This window comes from Apodemus sylvaticus, chromosome 12 (assembly GCF_947179515.1).
Source record: "Apodemus sylvaticus chromosome 12, mApoSyl1.1, whole genome shotgun sequence".
NCBI lineage: Eukaryota > Metazoa > Chordata > Mammalia > Rodentia > Muridae > Apodemus > Apodemus sylvaticus.
The window spans coordinates 21387237-21401113 of NC_067483.1; the positions used below are offsets into that span (position 1 = coordinate 21387237).

The window sequence follows — 13877 nt, forward strand, 5'->3', positions numbered from 1 at the left end:
ACAAGGTTTCTCTGTGTAGTCCTGGCTGTTCTGGAACTCACTCTGTAGATCAGGTTGGCCTCAAACTCAGAAATCTACCTGCCTTTGTCTCTCAAGTGCTAGGATTAAAGGCGTGTGCCACCACTTCCTGCACTTTCTTGAGTTTTACTTTAGGTCATTGTAAAGCATGAATAATTGCAGAATGGGATCTGATTGATTTATTTACAGAAAAACCCTAGGCATTGTAATGCATGTTTCTGAAGGTGAGGCATAAGGGAAACTATAGAAAAACAGAAAAAATAATAATCCAGGTAGGAAGTGAGATACAGGAATTAAAAAGCACAGCATATTACATTAGTTTACAAGTTGCATCATTTTACCACATTTTACTTTCCTTAAAAGTAGTGATTATGGTAACAATTGCCATGGTAAATGTTCGTTTACGGTATATTTTCCCCCTTTAACTTTAGATGCAAAGAATCTTACATATTAATGCCAGAGAAATCACAGAGCTAACATATTGACTACCAATCTAAACTTTGGTATGCAAATTTAAAAATAATGTCTGAAGGCTATAATTATTCTGTTTTAGTAGCAGGCATAGGAAAATCATATAGAAATATATGCCACTGGCATTGCATTATGAGAGGCCAAGTAAAGACTGGTAAATTCTATACTTTGTCTGCCTCACATATAAAATTAGAATACAATGCCTAGCCTATAGTAGTACTTTGTCAGAAAAAAATAAATACGTCATTTCCAGACTGTTTATACAAGATTATCCTCCTCTACTCATTTAAATGAAATAGACATGAAACCACATAAAAGCAGAGCAGATGAAGGCTGAAATTTATAAGGAAAGTTTGAAGCTATAGCAATAATAAAAGAATTGCTTTTGCAGAAGAGATGAGGTTTCAAATGAAATTTGGTCATTGGTTCCAGGACATTTTTCAGTCATAAATTGATTACATTTTCTGAAGAGAAATACAGGAAGATTTTTCCTTTTCTATGGTAAAGGAAGATTGGAAAGAGTAAATGGAGGGGGAAACTGCTGTATAGGTGTGTTGAAAACAAAACCAAACAAATATACAAACCACAGCAGGAACAACACAAAGACAACACCAATTTTTGAGTAAGGAAATCCAGTGTCCACCAGTTCTGTTTTTACTGGTAGTTTATATTTGGCATATTTGCATATAAGTCCTGGAGATATAATTTCCCTCTCATTATTTTGAATCATCTGCAATTATATATGAAACTCATTTCACACTTGCTTTTTTCTCTATAGCAGAAGATATTTTAATAAATAGAAACAGTATCACAATAATAATATAATCATCTGTCCCAAATCATGCCCTTTAGAGACAACCCAGCGTATTAGTGTTTCTCAATAGTAGGTCAGTGCTAGGATTTGTCATCCTCACAGTACTACAAGAACCTCTAGATATAGTTAATATAGTTTGAAAGAGATGTTTGCTATAATATCTGCATTTGCATACTTGATCCCTAGGTGGTGATACAATTTGAGGTGGCTAGGGATATTTGGCCTTGTTGGAGGACATAGGTAGCTGTTGGGAGTTTAAAGACTCATTCCAGTTTGAAATTGTGACCTCTGCTCTAATCTTGTGGATTTGAAATGTGTGCCTTCAGCCTCCTGCTCCAGGGATCATACCTCTGCTTTGGCATCATAGATTTTCATTCCTCTGAAACTATAACTCAAATAAATCCTTCTTTTATTAGTTGCTTTGCTCACAGAGTTTTCTTGCTGCAATAGGAAAATAGAAGACAACGTCTGAAGCTTGTAGCCATAATGTGCCTGTGTGAAGTACAGAGAAAATATATATTGTACATCTGAGAAGATGAAAGAGTAAATGGCATTTCTTAGATATTTAAGTGATCCTAAATGGAATTGTGTATTAGACCTTATATAAATTACAAGTTCTTTTCATAATGTTCCATTGTTAATACATGTTTTTGCTTTCAGAGTTGTCTCTGTAGGTTACATATTATATTGTCATGTCCTTTAAGGATATTTTGTATGTGTTCTTGACATAGAGTTTTAAATCAAAACTATTTTTTCTGTTAAATTATTTTGATCAAATTGCAGTATAGTACACATTAGACATCAATACAAGTGATCAAAATTAAGGACTTTTCTTTTTTCTATCTCCTTGCTAAGTAAGCATTGCAGGGTAAAATTTTACAAAAGTGTAGGATGAAATCTTACATTAATATATCTATGAAAATTTTTTTTAATATTTTTATTTTCTATATTCCTTGAAAGAAGTGTGATTCAGCAGTGAACTAGTTGGACAAGCTGACCAGGACTGGATGGTTTTATGGTGGCTGATTATTGTGAATAGCTGTGGAAGAGTGAAGACTTTTCAAAATTGTTTACTATACTCTAATTAATAAGCTTGACTATTGAACATGTCCACTGACTGCATTCCTCTTGACCTTTCTCCAGTTCTTTCTATCCTCTAACTTCAAGTTCAATATTATTCATAATAAAGTAGTCATAGTTGTCATTTTACTATCACTGACAATATTAGTTCACAATGGACACAGGTTAATCCTCCTATTTAAAGAGAAGCAATTCAAGTTATTTTTGTTTTTAGATTTTAAAGTGCCCCGCAAATCATATTCTAAAATTATATTTCAATTGCATCATCTATTAATGTTTCAATTATTTATCCATAAGGGAAGACAGCACAATTCAGAACTTTTCAGGAAGTGTATTGCAGGGCCATTATGACAATGTCCTCTACAATGTGTGTGAATGTATTTTCAAAAATGCCAGGTGATGCTATACCACTCCTGGGCATATACCCAGAGGATTCCCCACCATGTAATAAGGATACATGCTCTACTATGTTCATAGCAGCCCTATTTATAATTGCCAGATGCTGGAAAGAACCCAGGTATCCCTCAACAGAAGAGTGGATACAAAAAATGTGGTATATCTACACAATGGAGTACTATTCAGCCATTAGAAACAATGAATTCATGAAATTCTTAGGCAAATGGATGGAGCTAGAGAACATCATACTAAGTGAGGTAACCCAGACTCAAAAGGTGAATCATGGTATGCACTCACTAATAAGTGGTTATTAACCTAGAAAACTGGAATACCCAAAACATAATACACACATCAAATGAGATACAAGAAGAAAGCAGGAGTGGTCCCTGGTTCTGGAAAGACTCAGTGAAACAGTATTTGGCAAAACCAGAACGGGGAACTGGGAAGGGGTGGGAGGGAGGACAGGGGAAGAGAAGGGGGCTTACGGGACTTTCGGGGAGTGGGGGGGGGGCTAGAAAAGGGGAAATCATTTGAAATGTAAATAAATTATATCAAATAAAAAAATGGCTAATAGACACACAAAAAAAAAAGGTGTGAAAAGAACAAATTATTGATGCCTGCATTTTTGTTATTATGCTTTTGGAAAATAAATCTTGATTTTCATTAAAAAAAAAAAAAAAAAAATGCCAGGTGAGCATCTGATGGAGGACCACTTTTTGCCCTCTTTCTCCACTGTGCCAAATGCTCTAATGAAGTTAGGGCAAGGAAAAAGTGCCAGATTGTTATTGTCTTGAAGCATTAAAAAGACGTTTCAAGTAGAATCCTGCTCACTGGTCCATATTTGCTATGATCTGTGAGAAAGGGGCAATTCTACTATAGATGTTAGAATTTCTTACTCCCTTTTTGTTTCTTAACACAGAATGTATGGATACTTAATGTTACAAATGACTTCATAATAATTTTGAAAGATGCTATAAGATGAATTACTTACATCAAAAATCAATGCCTTTATTTTGTTTCTTATTTTTGTGCAGTAGGGTTTATGGCTCATAGTACTGTAACAATTTCTAAGCATTTTTCTCCATTTCCTCCTTACATCTTCTTAGAGAGATTCAGGATTCAGACAATACATGTTTAACTCAACTCCTGAACTACACTCAATTCAAAAGCAAAAAGAAAAGTTTTCCCCCAAAATAAAACAGGTTGGATATTTCAAAATTTTTCTTTTAACTGTTTCAGATTTATTCTTGGAGCTGATAACTCACTGATCAAGGAAGAGTCTTCCCAGGGAGCTCAATCAGATATTAAGTGTTCGTGTTTGTATTAAATAAGGATGGTTCTTCTACTCCAGTTTTTATCAGGAAAAACTAGGCTCTGGGAAGATATATCTAGTGATATAAGTGCTTTAGATCTCTTACTATTTTCCTGTCCAGATCTAAAGCATTTATATCATTAAGATCCTCTCCTCTCTTTGATATCCAATAAGACCATCCTCTGCTACATATGCAGCTGGAGCCATTACTGTTTTATATTCATGATCCTTAATTTTTAGTTGATCTATATTATAGATCCATGTTACAGAATGTTCACTTAGACTTGAAAGTTGAAAAGCAGATAAAATATAATAATGTCTTTTTTGTTTCTTAAAAACACAGAATAAATGCATGTGGATTTCATACTTCAAAGCAAAATGCCTATCCATGTTTATAAACAGTCTACAATGGAACAGTAAAATTGTCTTTGTTCCTTAGTAAAAATTATCCTGCTTTTAATAATTACATCGGGGCCTAAAGTGTGTTTACATTGAACTGTAGTCACATCTACAGCTTTTTCCTGAGTGGAAAGAAGATGGCAGCTCTGGCAGGAAGTCTCCTGCCTCACATAGCTGCATTAAATTCCCCAATGAAAACTTCACAAACTCGTGACTTCCTGCCTGTGGATTACTAAGAACTTGTTTAGATTGTCTATATACCATGAGTAACTTAATATTTTCATTTATTGTTGTTGAAAAATTAAATGAGGATATCTTGTCAGTTTTGTTATTGCCTATGCACTTCTTGAATCACAGTGCTGTCCCATGCTTCACTACACATAGTAATTAATAACTCAAGTTCTTAAGCCACGCATCTTAATCAAAGATGCTTCAAAAGTAAATTGTGTTCCATTATCCTCGACCACATGATAATTATAAATTAGGAGTACTTCAACCAGAACGAAATGACTCATATACTTGTTTCCTTTCTCAATATTTCTTCAACAGCTCAATAATTACAAGGTGTCCTCTGACAAATGGAAAACATTTATTAAAAGTCATAATGAGTAAAGAAAATCTGGATGTAATAAGTACATCTCAGCAGCTTCATTTCTGTCAACTACTGATTAAATCTATCTAGACGATGTTAACATTTTAAAAATGTAATAATAGTACCTATCTTGAATGTCTAGGAACAATCAGAAACACACTATTTTAAATACTAAAGCCAATAATCTATAATCATGAATCAATGAACTAACATTCTTTTTGTGTGGAATTGTTAATATTTGATTTAATCACTCCAAATGGTAGAGTATATATACGTTCTTTTTGATGAAGGCTTCACTGTAAATCCAATATTAGTCTCAGTCAATCATCCAGGAAATTCTGAGTGTTATCATTTGAGGTGTGTACAATCACCTTCAGATGAACAGAATTTACTTGTTTTGTCCCAACATCTCTATTCCATTTTCTTACGCACAAATTCAATAGACTTATATATTGTATTTAGTAGTTTATTTTCATTTTTTTTTTATATTTGGCAACTTACAAGAATAAACACCCATGTAGCATTATAGCAATTGCTAGTACTCTCATAAATTAATCAGTGTGGATAGATGAATCTACAATTCTTTTTTTTCAATTAATTTAGCAATGTTTTTTGTTTTTTTTCATTTTTATTTTTATTTATTTATATTTTTTATTTACATTGCAAATGATTTCCCCTTTTCTGGGTCCCCACTCCCCGCAAGTCCCATAAACCCTCTTCCGTCCCCCTATTCTTCCATCTACCCCTTCCCACTTCCCTGTTCTGGAATTCCCCTATACTCTTGCACTGAGTCTTTCCAGAACCAGGGCCCACTCCTCCATTCTTTTTGGACATCATTTAATGTGTGGATTATGTCCTGGGTATTCAAAGTTTCTAGGCTAATATCCACTTATCAGTGAGTGCATATCATGATTGATCTTTTGAGACTGGGTTACCTCACTTAGTATGATGTTCTCCAGCTCTATCCATTTGTCTAAGAATTTCATGAATTCATTGTTTCTAATGGCTGAATAGTACTCCATTGTGTAAATATACCACATTTTTTGTATCCATTCCTCCATTGAAGGACATCTAGGTTCTTTCCAGCTTCTGGCTATTACAAATAGGGCTGCTACAATTCAATGTTACTTTGAGTAATAAAATTGTCATAAAATACACTAAATCTTCTACAGTTTTACAATGTTTAGAACTGTATTTTAAATGATAGAAAATATAGTATGGGGATATTAAGAAGCATAATCCTAATGGTAAAATGATTTTCCTTTATATTCATATTTGAAGTAGTATTTATAACTGCTCAGTAAACTACAATTACATGCCTCTTATTTTTAACATAATATTTTTATTGATTACTTAGTAATTTTGCATAATACAATCCAATACAATCCATTTCCCCGTCTTTACTAGTCCCCCTCAACATTGTGAGCCCCCTCTCAAAAAATGAGAAATTGAATGAGACCAAACTGAAGAAAAACAAACAAACACTAAATTACATTTCTCATATGCTCCGTGAGCATAATCAAATTTTCAGTGTCCAGACCCTTAAATAAAACTACATCCTTCGTACCTCCACCACAGACATAGCTCAAATATTAAAAGCTAGGCTCACATCTAAATATATAAATTCACGCCTCTTTATCTCAGCTTCACTCACATAGGCTGAGGTGAAGAGTTATCAATAAAGAGAGGTTTTTAAGTAAAATCACAAGTGTTCAGATTAAAAAGATTATGGAAGAAAGCAAAGTTGACCAATATATTAATATCTCTTTAATTTCAGTTTTCTTTGAAAAATGTTTATCATTTGCAGTTGATATTTTAATGAAACCAAATAACATGGTCTGGTAATGTTTTCAGGGCTATCTCATTAAAAGATATATAAAAATTGTTAGATCAGGTTCATAATCCTAATTTATAAAATAAATGTAAAATAAGGAATCGGATAAATTACACAGAGAATATATTATACAAAGACATACAAAACAATCAAAAGTTTTAAACTCCATTTGATTTGAATTATGTTTGTGTGACTATCTTCTTTTGGGTTTGTTAAAAGAAGTTTACTTTCTTGTTTTTTCTAGGGTGTAGTTTCCCTCCTTCTGTGAAAGTTTTCCATCCATCATCCTTTGTATGTGACTGGATTTGTGGAAAGTTATTGTATAAATTTGTTTTTTCATGGAATATCTTGTTTTCTCCATCTAAGTTAATTGAGAGTTTTGCTGGGTATATTAGCCTGCTCTGGCATTTGTGTTCTTTTAGAGTCAGTATGATCTACCCAGGATCTTTGGGCTTTTAAAATCTCTGGTGAGAAGTCTAGTTTAGTTCTGATAGGTATGCCTTTATATGTTACTTAACCCTTTTCCTCTTAATGCTTTTAATTTTCTTTCTTTGTTTTGTGCATTTGTTGTTTTTACTATTATGTGCTGGGATGAATTTTTTCTGGTCTAAACTATTTGGATTTCAGTAGGCTTCTTGTATGGTTATGGGCATCTCTTTCTTTAGTAAAGTTTTCTTCTATAATTTTGTTGAAGATATTTACTAGTCCATTTACGTGGGAATTTTCACTCTCCACTCTACTTGGTTTCCTTAGAATTTTTTTCTTCTCATTTTGTCCTGTATTTACTGGATGATTTGGGTTAGGAGCTTTTTGCATTTTGCATTTTCTTTGACTATTGTTTCAATGTTTTCTAAGGTATCTTCTGTACCTAAGATTTTCTCTTCTATCTCTTGTATTCAGTTAGTATACTTGCATCTATGACCCCTGATCTCTTTCCTAGGTTTTCAATCTTCAGAGTTGTCTCCCTTTGTTATTTCTTTATTGTTTCTGTTTCCATTTCTAGATCCTGGATAGTTTTGTTCAATTCCTTACCTAGTTTGATTGTGTTTTCCTATAATTCTCTAAAGGACTTTATGTTTCCTCTTTAAAGGCTTCTACCTGTGTGCCTGTGTTCTCCTGTATTTCTTTAATGGAGTTATTTATGTCCTTCTTAAAGTCCTCTGTCATTATCATGAAAAGTGATTTTAAATCCAATTCTCACTTTTCTGATATGATGTTGTATCTAGGACTCTGTGGTGGGAGAGCTGTGTTCTTATGATGCCAAGTAGCCTTGCTTTCTGTTGCTTATGTTCTTCTGCTTGCCTCTTGCTATCTGGTTATCTCTATACTTAATACCCACACAAACCAGAGAGTTTTTGGCATTCTCTTGCTGTATAGAACAATTTTTGCATTGACAGACAATGTACTCAGTCTCTGTGTGCATCAATTTCTTCATCTGTTGATAGGATTAGTAAAAAAAAATTATGAACCTTGAATGAGATACTTAGCTGATAAGATTAAATGTGATCATAAGTTTTATTTAATTCAACTGTAACAATTCATATATATGTATATTACTCTATTCTTATTACATATACACAATATAATAATGTCCATATAAGTAATGTTTAGTATAATTTGAGATAATTAGGTGATTCATTTTTCTCATAGTTTGGTAATACACATGATTCATGAATATACCTAACTGACATACACATACATACCAAAATTAAAATAATATACCACATTCACACACACATACACACACACACACACACACACACACACACACACACACACATATATATATATATATATATATATATATATATAATTCATATCAAAATGCCTTTCTGTGCTATTTTTTTCAGAAAAGAAAGGATAAATTATTTAAAAACCTGAAACACAGACTTAAGAAATATCACTTGCAGAATTGTAGACAGCAGAACCTGAATCCTTCACATCATGAACAGATGTAAATGCTATGCCCACAGCATCTTAAGTGCTTTCCAAAGTTTTCTATTTTTAACAATGCATCTTTTGAAAAATGCAAATGTAGTCATGTAGGGCAATGAAAAATTTCATTATTCAGTATATTGGCTTTTTGTGTTATTAGTCAAAATTCTAGAAGACAGTAGTTCTAAGTCATGAGCAATTGGTGAATGATTGATTGGATCGCATGTCACTCAAGTTCAGGAAATTATGTAATTATTTCTATTTATTTTATAAGGTTCTCTGTTCAACATTATGTCCTGACATATAGCGCAACTAGTTTCAGATATGAAATAAAAATCAGAAAGTGCCCTGATGGTGACACTAGGATTAATTTTGTGCAAATATTTTGATTCTTGGTATTTCAGGAACTGTTGAGTGGAATCCCATGCACATATTGAATTAAAATCTCTACTTTCAAAAGCAATAATTTTTCAGTTTCAAAATGTAAAATACTGAACAATTAAAAGACTGGACTTTTATCTCTGCTGATGATAATTTTAATTAAGTAAAATTAAATATATATGCAATATATATGCAAATTAATAATCTCTCAGAACTAAATTTACAAGTATTCTTCAGAAACATCTGATCACATTAAACTCAAATCAGCTATATGTATGCATATGTATTTAATATATATATTTAGGAATGGCATGGAGATATGCTTAGAAATAATACTATGTGCAAAAAAAAAACCTACTTGTTCCCAGTGCTGGATTTCACATTGTATATTCTGGCTTCTTAGCACAAACAGCACACAGCTTATTGTTCCAAAAACAATGAAACTTACAGCTGTGACATGAGAATGACTTTTACATAACTTTATACTGCTGACTCTCTTGTAAGTTAATCTCATCTCACATGAATTTTTCACCAGCTTCACTCTGATGTTGATAAAGGAGATGGTTCCATCAAATACATCTTGTCAGGCGAAGGGGCAAGTTCAATTTTCATTATTGATGAGAACACTGGCGATATCCATGCTACCAAGAGACTGGACCGGGAGGAACAGGCCTATTATACACTCAGAGCCCAAGCTCTGGACAGACTCACCAACAAGCCTGTGGAGCCAGAATCAGAGTTTGTTATCAAGATTCAGGATATCAATGACAATGAACCAAAATTTCTAGATGGCCCATACACAGCAGGAGTTCCTGAGATGTCTCCTGTGGGTAAGTAAGGAGAACGTGGTTTTTGCAATATATATCTGAAAATAATATTGTTCTATGTGTAGGGATGGTCAGAAAGAAAGAAAACTAATGGAATGCTAGTTTCCTTCAATCTTCATATACCCATGTGGAAGGTTTGGGAAAAGCTTTTTTTTTTGTTTTATGTTTTTACATTATGTACTGATTTTATTCTGTTCCTTTGGCACAGTTCTAATTGCCTTTAATAAATGGCTTGCACATTTTCCTTCTATAAATAATTACTTTTTTAAATTATGATTAAAATAATCTCTAACCATTTACTTTTTTATAAAAAAAGTACTTCCCTGTATATTCTTCCAGCTCTCCCTCCACACCATCTCTCCCTATATATGTCTCAAGTACAGCTTGAAGTGCACAAAACAAACAAATAATAAACTCTATTCTGTCTATAGGTAATGCTGCCTGATTTCCACTTTTGTTACCAGAAGGCTGCTAGCAGCTGTGTAACTCAGCACAGGGCTGCTGGCCCATTATCTCTCTGATAATGATAACTAATCCCTTTGTTACCTTTTCACATGTAAATCACAAACCAAGTTGTTGTCATAAACCTAATGCAATATAGAAACAGGAAAACAATAGAAACCCTCTGCCTGTTAAGTCTTTAATCATCTCTTCATTTCAGAACAAAATATAAATTCTTGGTTTACCTTTATGAAAAACATAAAATTTGTGTAGTAACTTCTTCAACAGCACTTCCCTTTGCCAATATGTAATTCATGTGCATAAATAAAATTTTTAAAATGGGACTGTAAGATAGGACAATGTATCTCTAAATGTTACCTTTGTTGGGTTTATTATCAAAGTTTAAATCTCATATAATAAATACAAAGCATAGGTTTCCCTTTTTCCCCTCCTCTGACCCAAGCAACCAGAACCATTGCTCTACTATTCCCTTTCAGAAAAGAGCAGGGCATCCAGTGATAATCAACCACATTTTGGCACAATAAAAGGCAATGTCTAGGTACATCCCGCATATCAAGGCTGGACAAGGCAAACCAGTATGAAGAAAATGTCTCATGAGCAGTAAAAATGTCAGAGACACCCACACTCACATGCTTAGAAGTCCAACAATAATTGCAAGCTAAAGAACACAACCTTTATGTGTAGGGATAGTCAAAAATAAAGAAAAGCAAGAAAGCCTGATGCAGATCTATGCAGAATTTACACCATATAGATGTTTTAACCAACATGTTTTGTCTTGTTTTATTCATTCAATCGTATTAGTTGTGCTTTTACACTGGGGGGGGTAGGATTATACAGATAAATATTGTTTATGTGTTATATTTACAGCGTCACAATTTAGATTCTAATAATTTGGGGACATATGGCTTCAGTTGCTAATTAAATTCAAAGTGAAAACAAGAGAATTATTGGTACTTACAGTTTGTAAATGTGAGTACACTGATGTACATGTCTGTGACATAGGTGTATTCTATTCCATGACTTCAAAGTGCATCTTGCCAAGAATAAGCAACAACAGTGAAGTTAATGGGCAGGGGGTTGTTTATGAGAAGTTGTCAGGCCGGGCGGTGGTGGTGCATGCCTTTAATCCTAGCACTCAGATTTCTGAGTTGAGGCCAGCCTGGTCTGCAAAGTGAGTTCCAGGACAGCCAGGGCTACACAGAAAAAACCCTGTCTTGAAAAAACCAAAAAAAAAGAGAGAGAGCGAGAAGTTGGCATGTTTCCTCTTGCAATTAATCATGTTTACTATAACAGGTTTTAGGTGTGTTTGACATAGTGTCATACTCCTATCTAATGTGTATTTTACCATTAGATATGCTAATTGGTATATGCAAATTGGTTATTTTTTTGATACTACATAATGTATCTAATCTTTTGTTGTGCATGATTTCCACTCCAGGAATCAAGAAGTATGAATATTATGCACATGTACAAATTATTTTATTGAAATTGATTGATTTCAATGAAATAAAACATTTCATTTAATTTACTCTAAGAGCATGCTTTATAAATGATAATAAGACCATAGAACAAGTTACACATTTCCACAGAACATAGAAAAGCATTGAAACTTTATCTTTAGAGACTAGACGAAAATAAAAAATTAAAGTCCATCAGAAAATTGCTTGCCACAAAATCATAAGGATCTGAGCTCAATTCCAGGATCCATGGCAAAATCCAACTGTACACACTTGTCATTACAGCTCTGGGAGGCTCAGAGTAAGGTTCTTGGGTTTGCTGGATATTTAGCCTGATCTACTCAGTGAGACCCAGGTCAAGGAGAGACTGTTTCAAATAGCAAGCTGGATGGTTTGATAATTAATGATGCTCAGGATTGATCTATTTCTAGAACCCAGAAAAGTGCCCCCACCTACCCACATGCAACATCAAATTTTACGAGCAAGTTTATAAGCACATATTAGCAAATATATTTGTACATGCATTTATTAAATTATTTAAGTATGCTAAACTTTTATATAATTTATCACACTTATAAATACTTAAAATTTAACTTTAAGAGATTCATTTTGCGTATACATTATTGACCATGTTGGTTCTATGAGGTATAATTGATGACATTTAGCAAAGAGGAAATGAAACAAAATAATATTTGTGACTATAACTTAATAATTTCTACTCAAATATAAGGGAGATGGAGTTAGTATTGAGTTGAATTTTCAAAAAAATATTAGTGACAAAAGACATTAAAAAATATATGTCAAGCATATGTCAAAATGATAGTAGATTTAAAATTCTGTATTTAGGAAATTACTGTAACCAAAATAATATTCAAATAATGTATAAAACAAATTTCCCTTATGCATCAGGCAGAAGATAAATTACATGATAATATATGCATAAATTCATGAAGTAATTATGCAGATTTAAAGCTTTTAATTTTAAGTGTAGGGGAAAACCAGAGCTTGGAATGACTGCTCTCACTTTGTTTTTCCTTTCCCTTTAACAGATTCTTTCTCCTGACATGATAAACCCTGATTACAGTTTTCCTCCCAGTACTCCCCTCAGCTCCTCAGCTCCTCCTCTCCCATCTGGGTCTACCCATTTTGTGTGTTTCATTAGAAAACAAATGGTTTTGCCTGCTTTGGGGTCCCAGTCCTCCCACTGGGTTGCCTCAGCAAGTCTTAATATGAAGAGAAGTGCCTAATATTTTAACTTGAAGTACATGTTTGGTTGAAATCCCTGGAAGGCCTGTCCTTTCCTGAAGGGAAACTGAGGAGGAGCACATGAAGCATGTAATATTCCAACTACAGAGGGATGTTTTACAGTGACATTCTTTGTCAACTTTGTAGAGGTTTGGTTAAAATTTTTAATTCAGTATTTTTAAATGAAGAAGTAAAAACAAATAAAAACAGAACACTTTTCAAGGAGATAGAGTAAGCACTCAATATAAAGTTAAGTGCAAATTATCCACTATACAATTACAGATTTCAGTTCCTTTTTCACTCTTGATGATATATGATAATAGATGAGCACCAGCTTGTTCTAAGCACTTAGTCTGCTATTTTAGACACCCCTTGAGTCTTGAGACAATGATCAGAATGAAAACTTGTCACCTGAGCATGATGGGGAAGACACCTAATATTTCAACCTCATTTGGCTCTGAGTTGAATTGAATCTAATATTCATCATTCATAACATTTAGGTAGTATTTTTATCTAAATATATTCATATAACCTATTTCAAGAATTTTTATTAACTTTTATTTCTTTGGTTTGGTTTCAAGTATAAAATATACTAGACTTAACCATGTACCTTGGTGAAGATAAATTAAACATAAAGAATGAGCAAAATCTAGA

General features: G+C 33.2%; 1 protein-coding gene across 1 annotated transcript in view; it reads left to right on the forward strand.

Annotated features, from left to right (window-relative positions):
- Cdh7 (cadherin 7) overlaps window positions 1-13877 on the forward strand; it is a 144514-nt gene that overhangs the window by 36600 nt on the left and 94037 nt on the right. The window contains exon 2 of the mRNA XM_052200311.1: window positions 9768-10062. Coding sequence (XP_052056271.1) covers window positions 9768-10062 — 295 coding nt within the window. The remainder of the gene's footprint in view (window positions 1-9767; window positions 10063-13877) is intronic.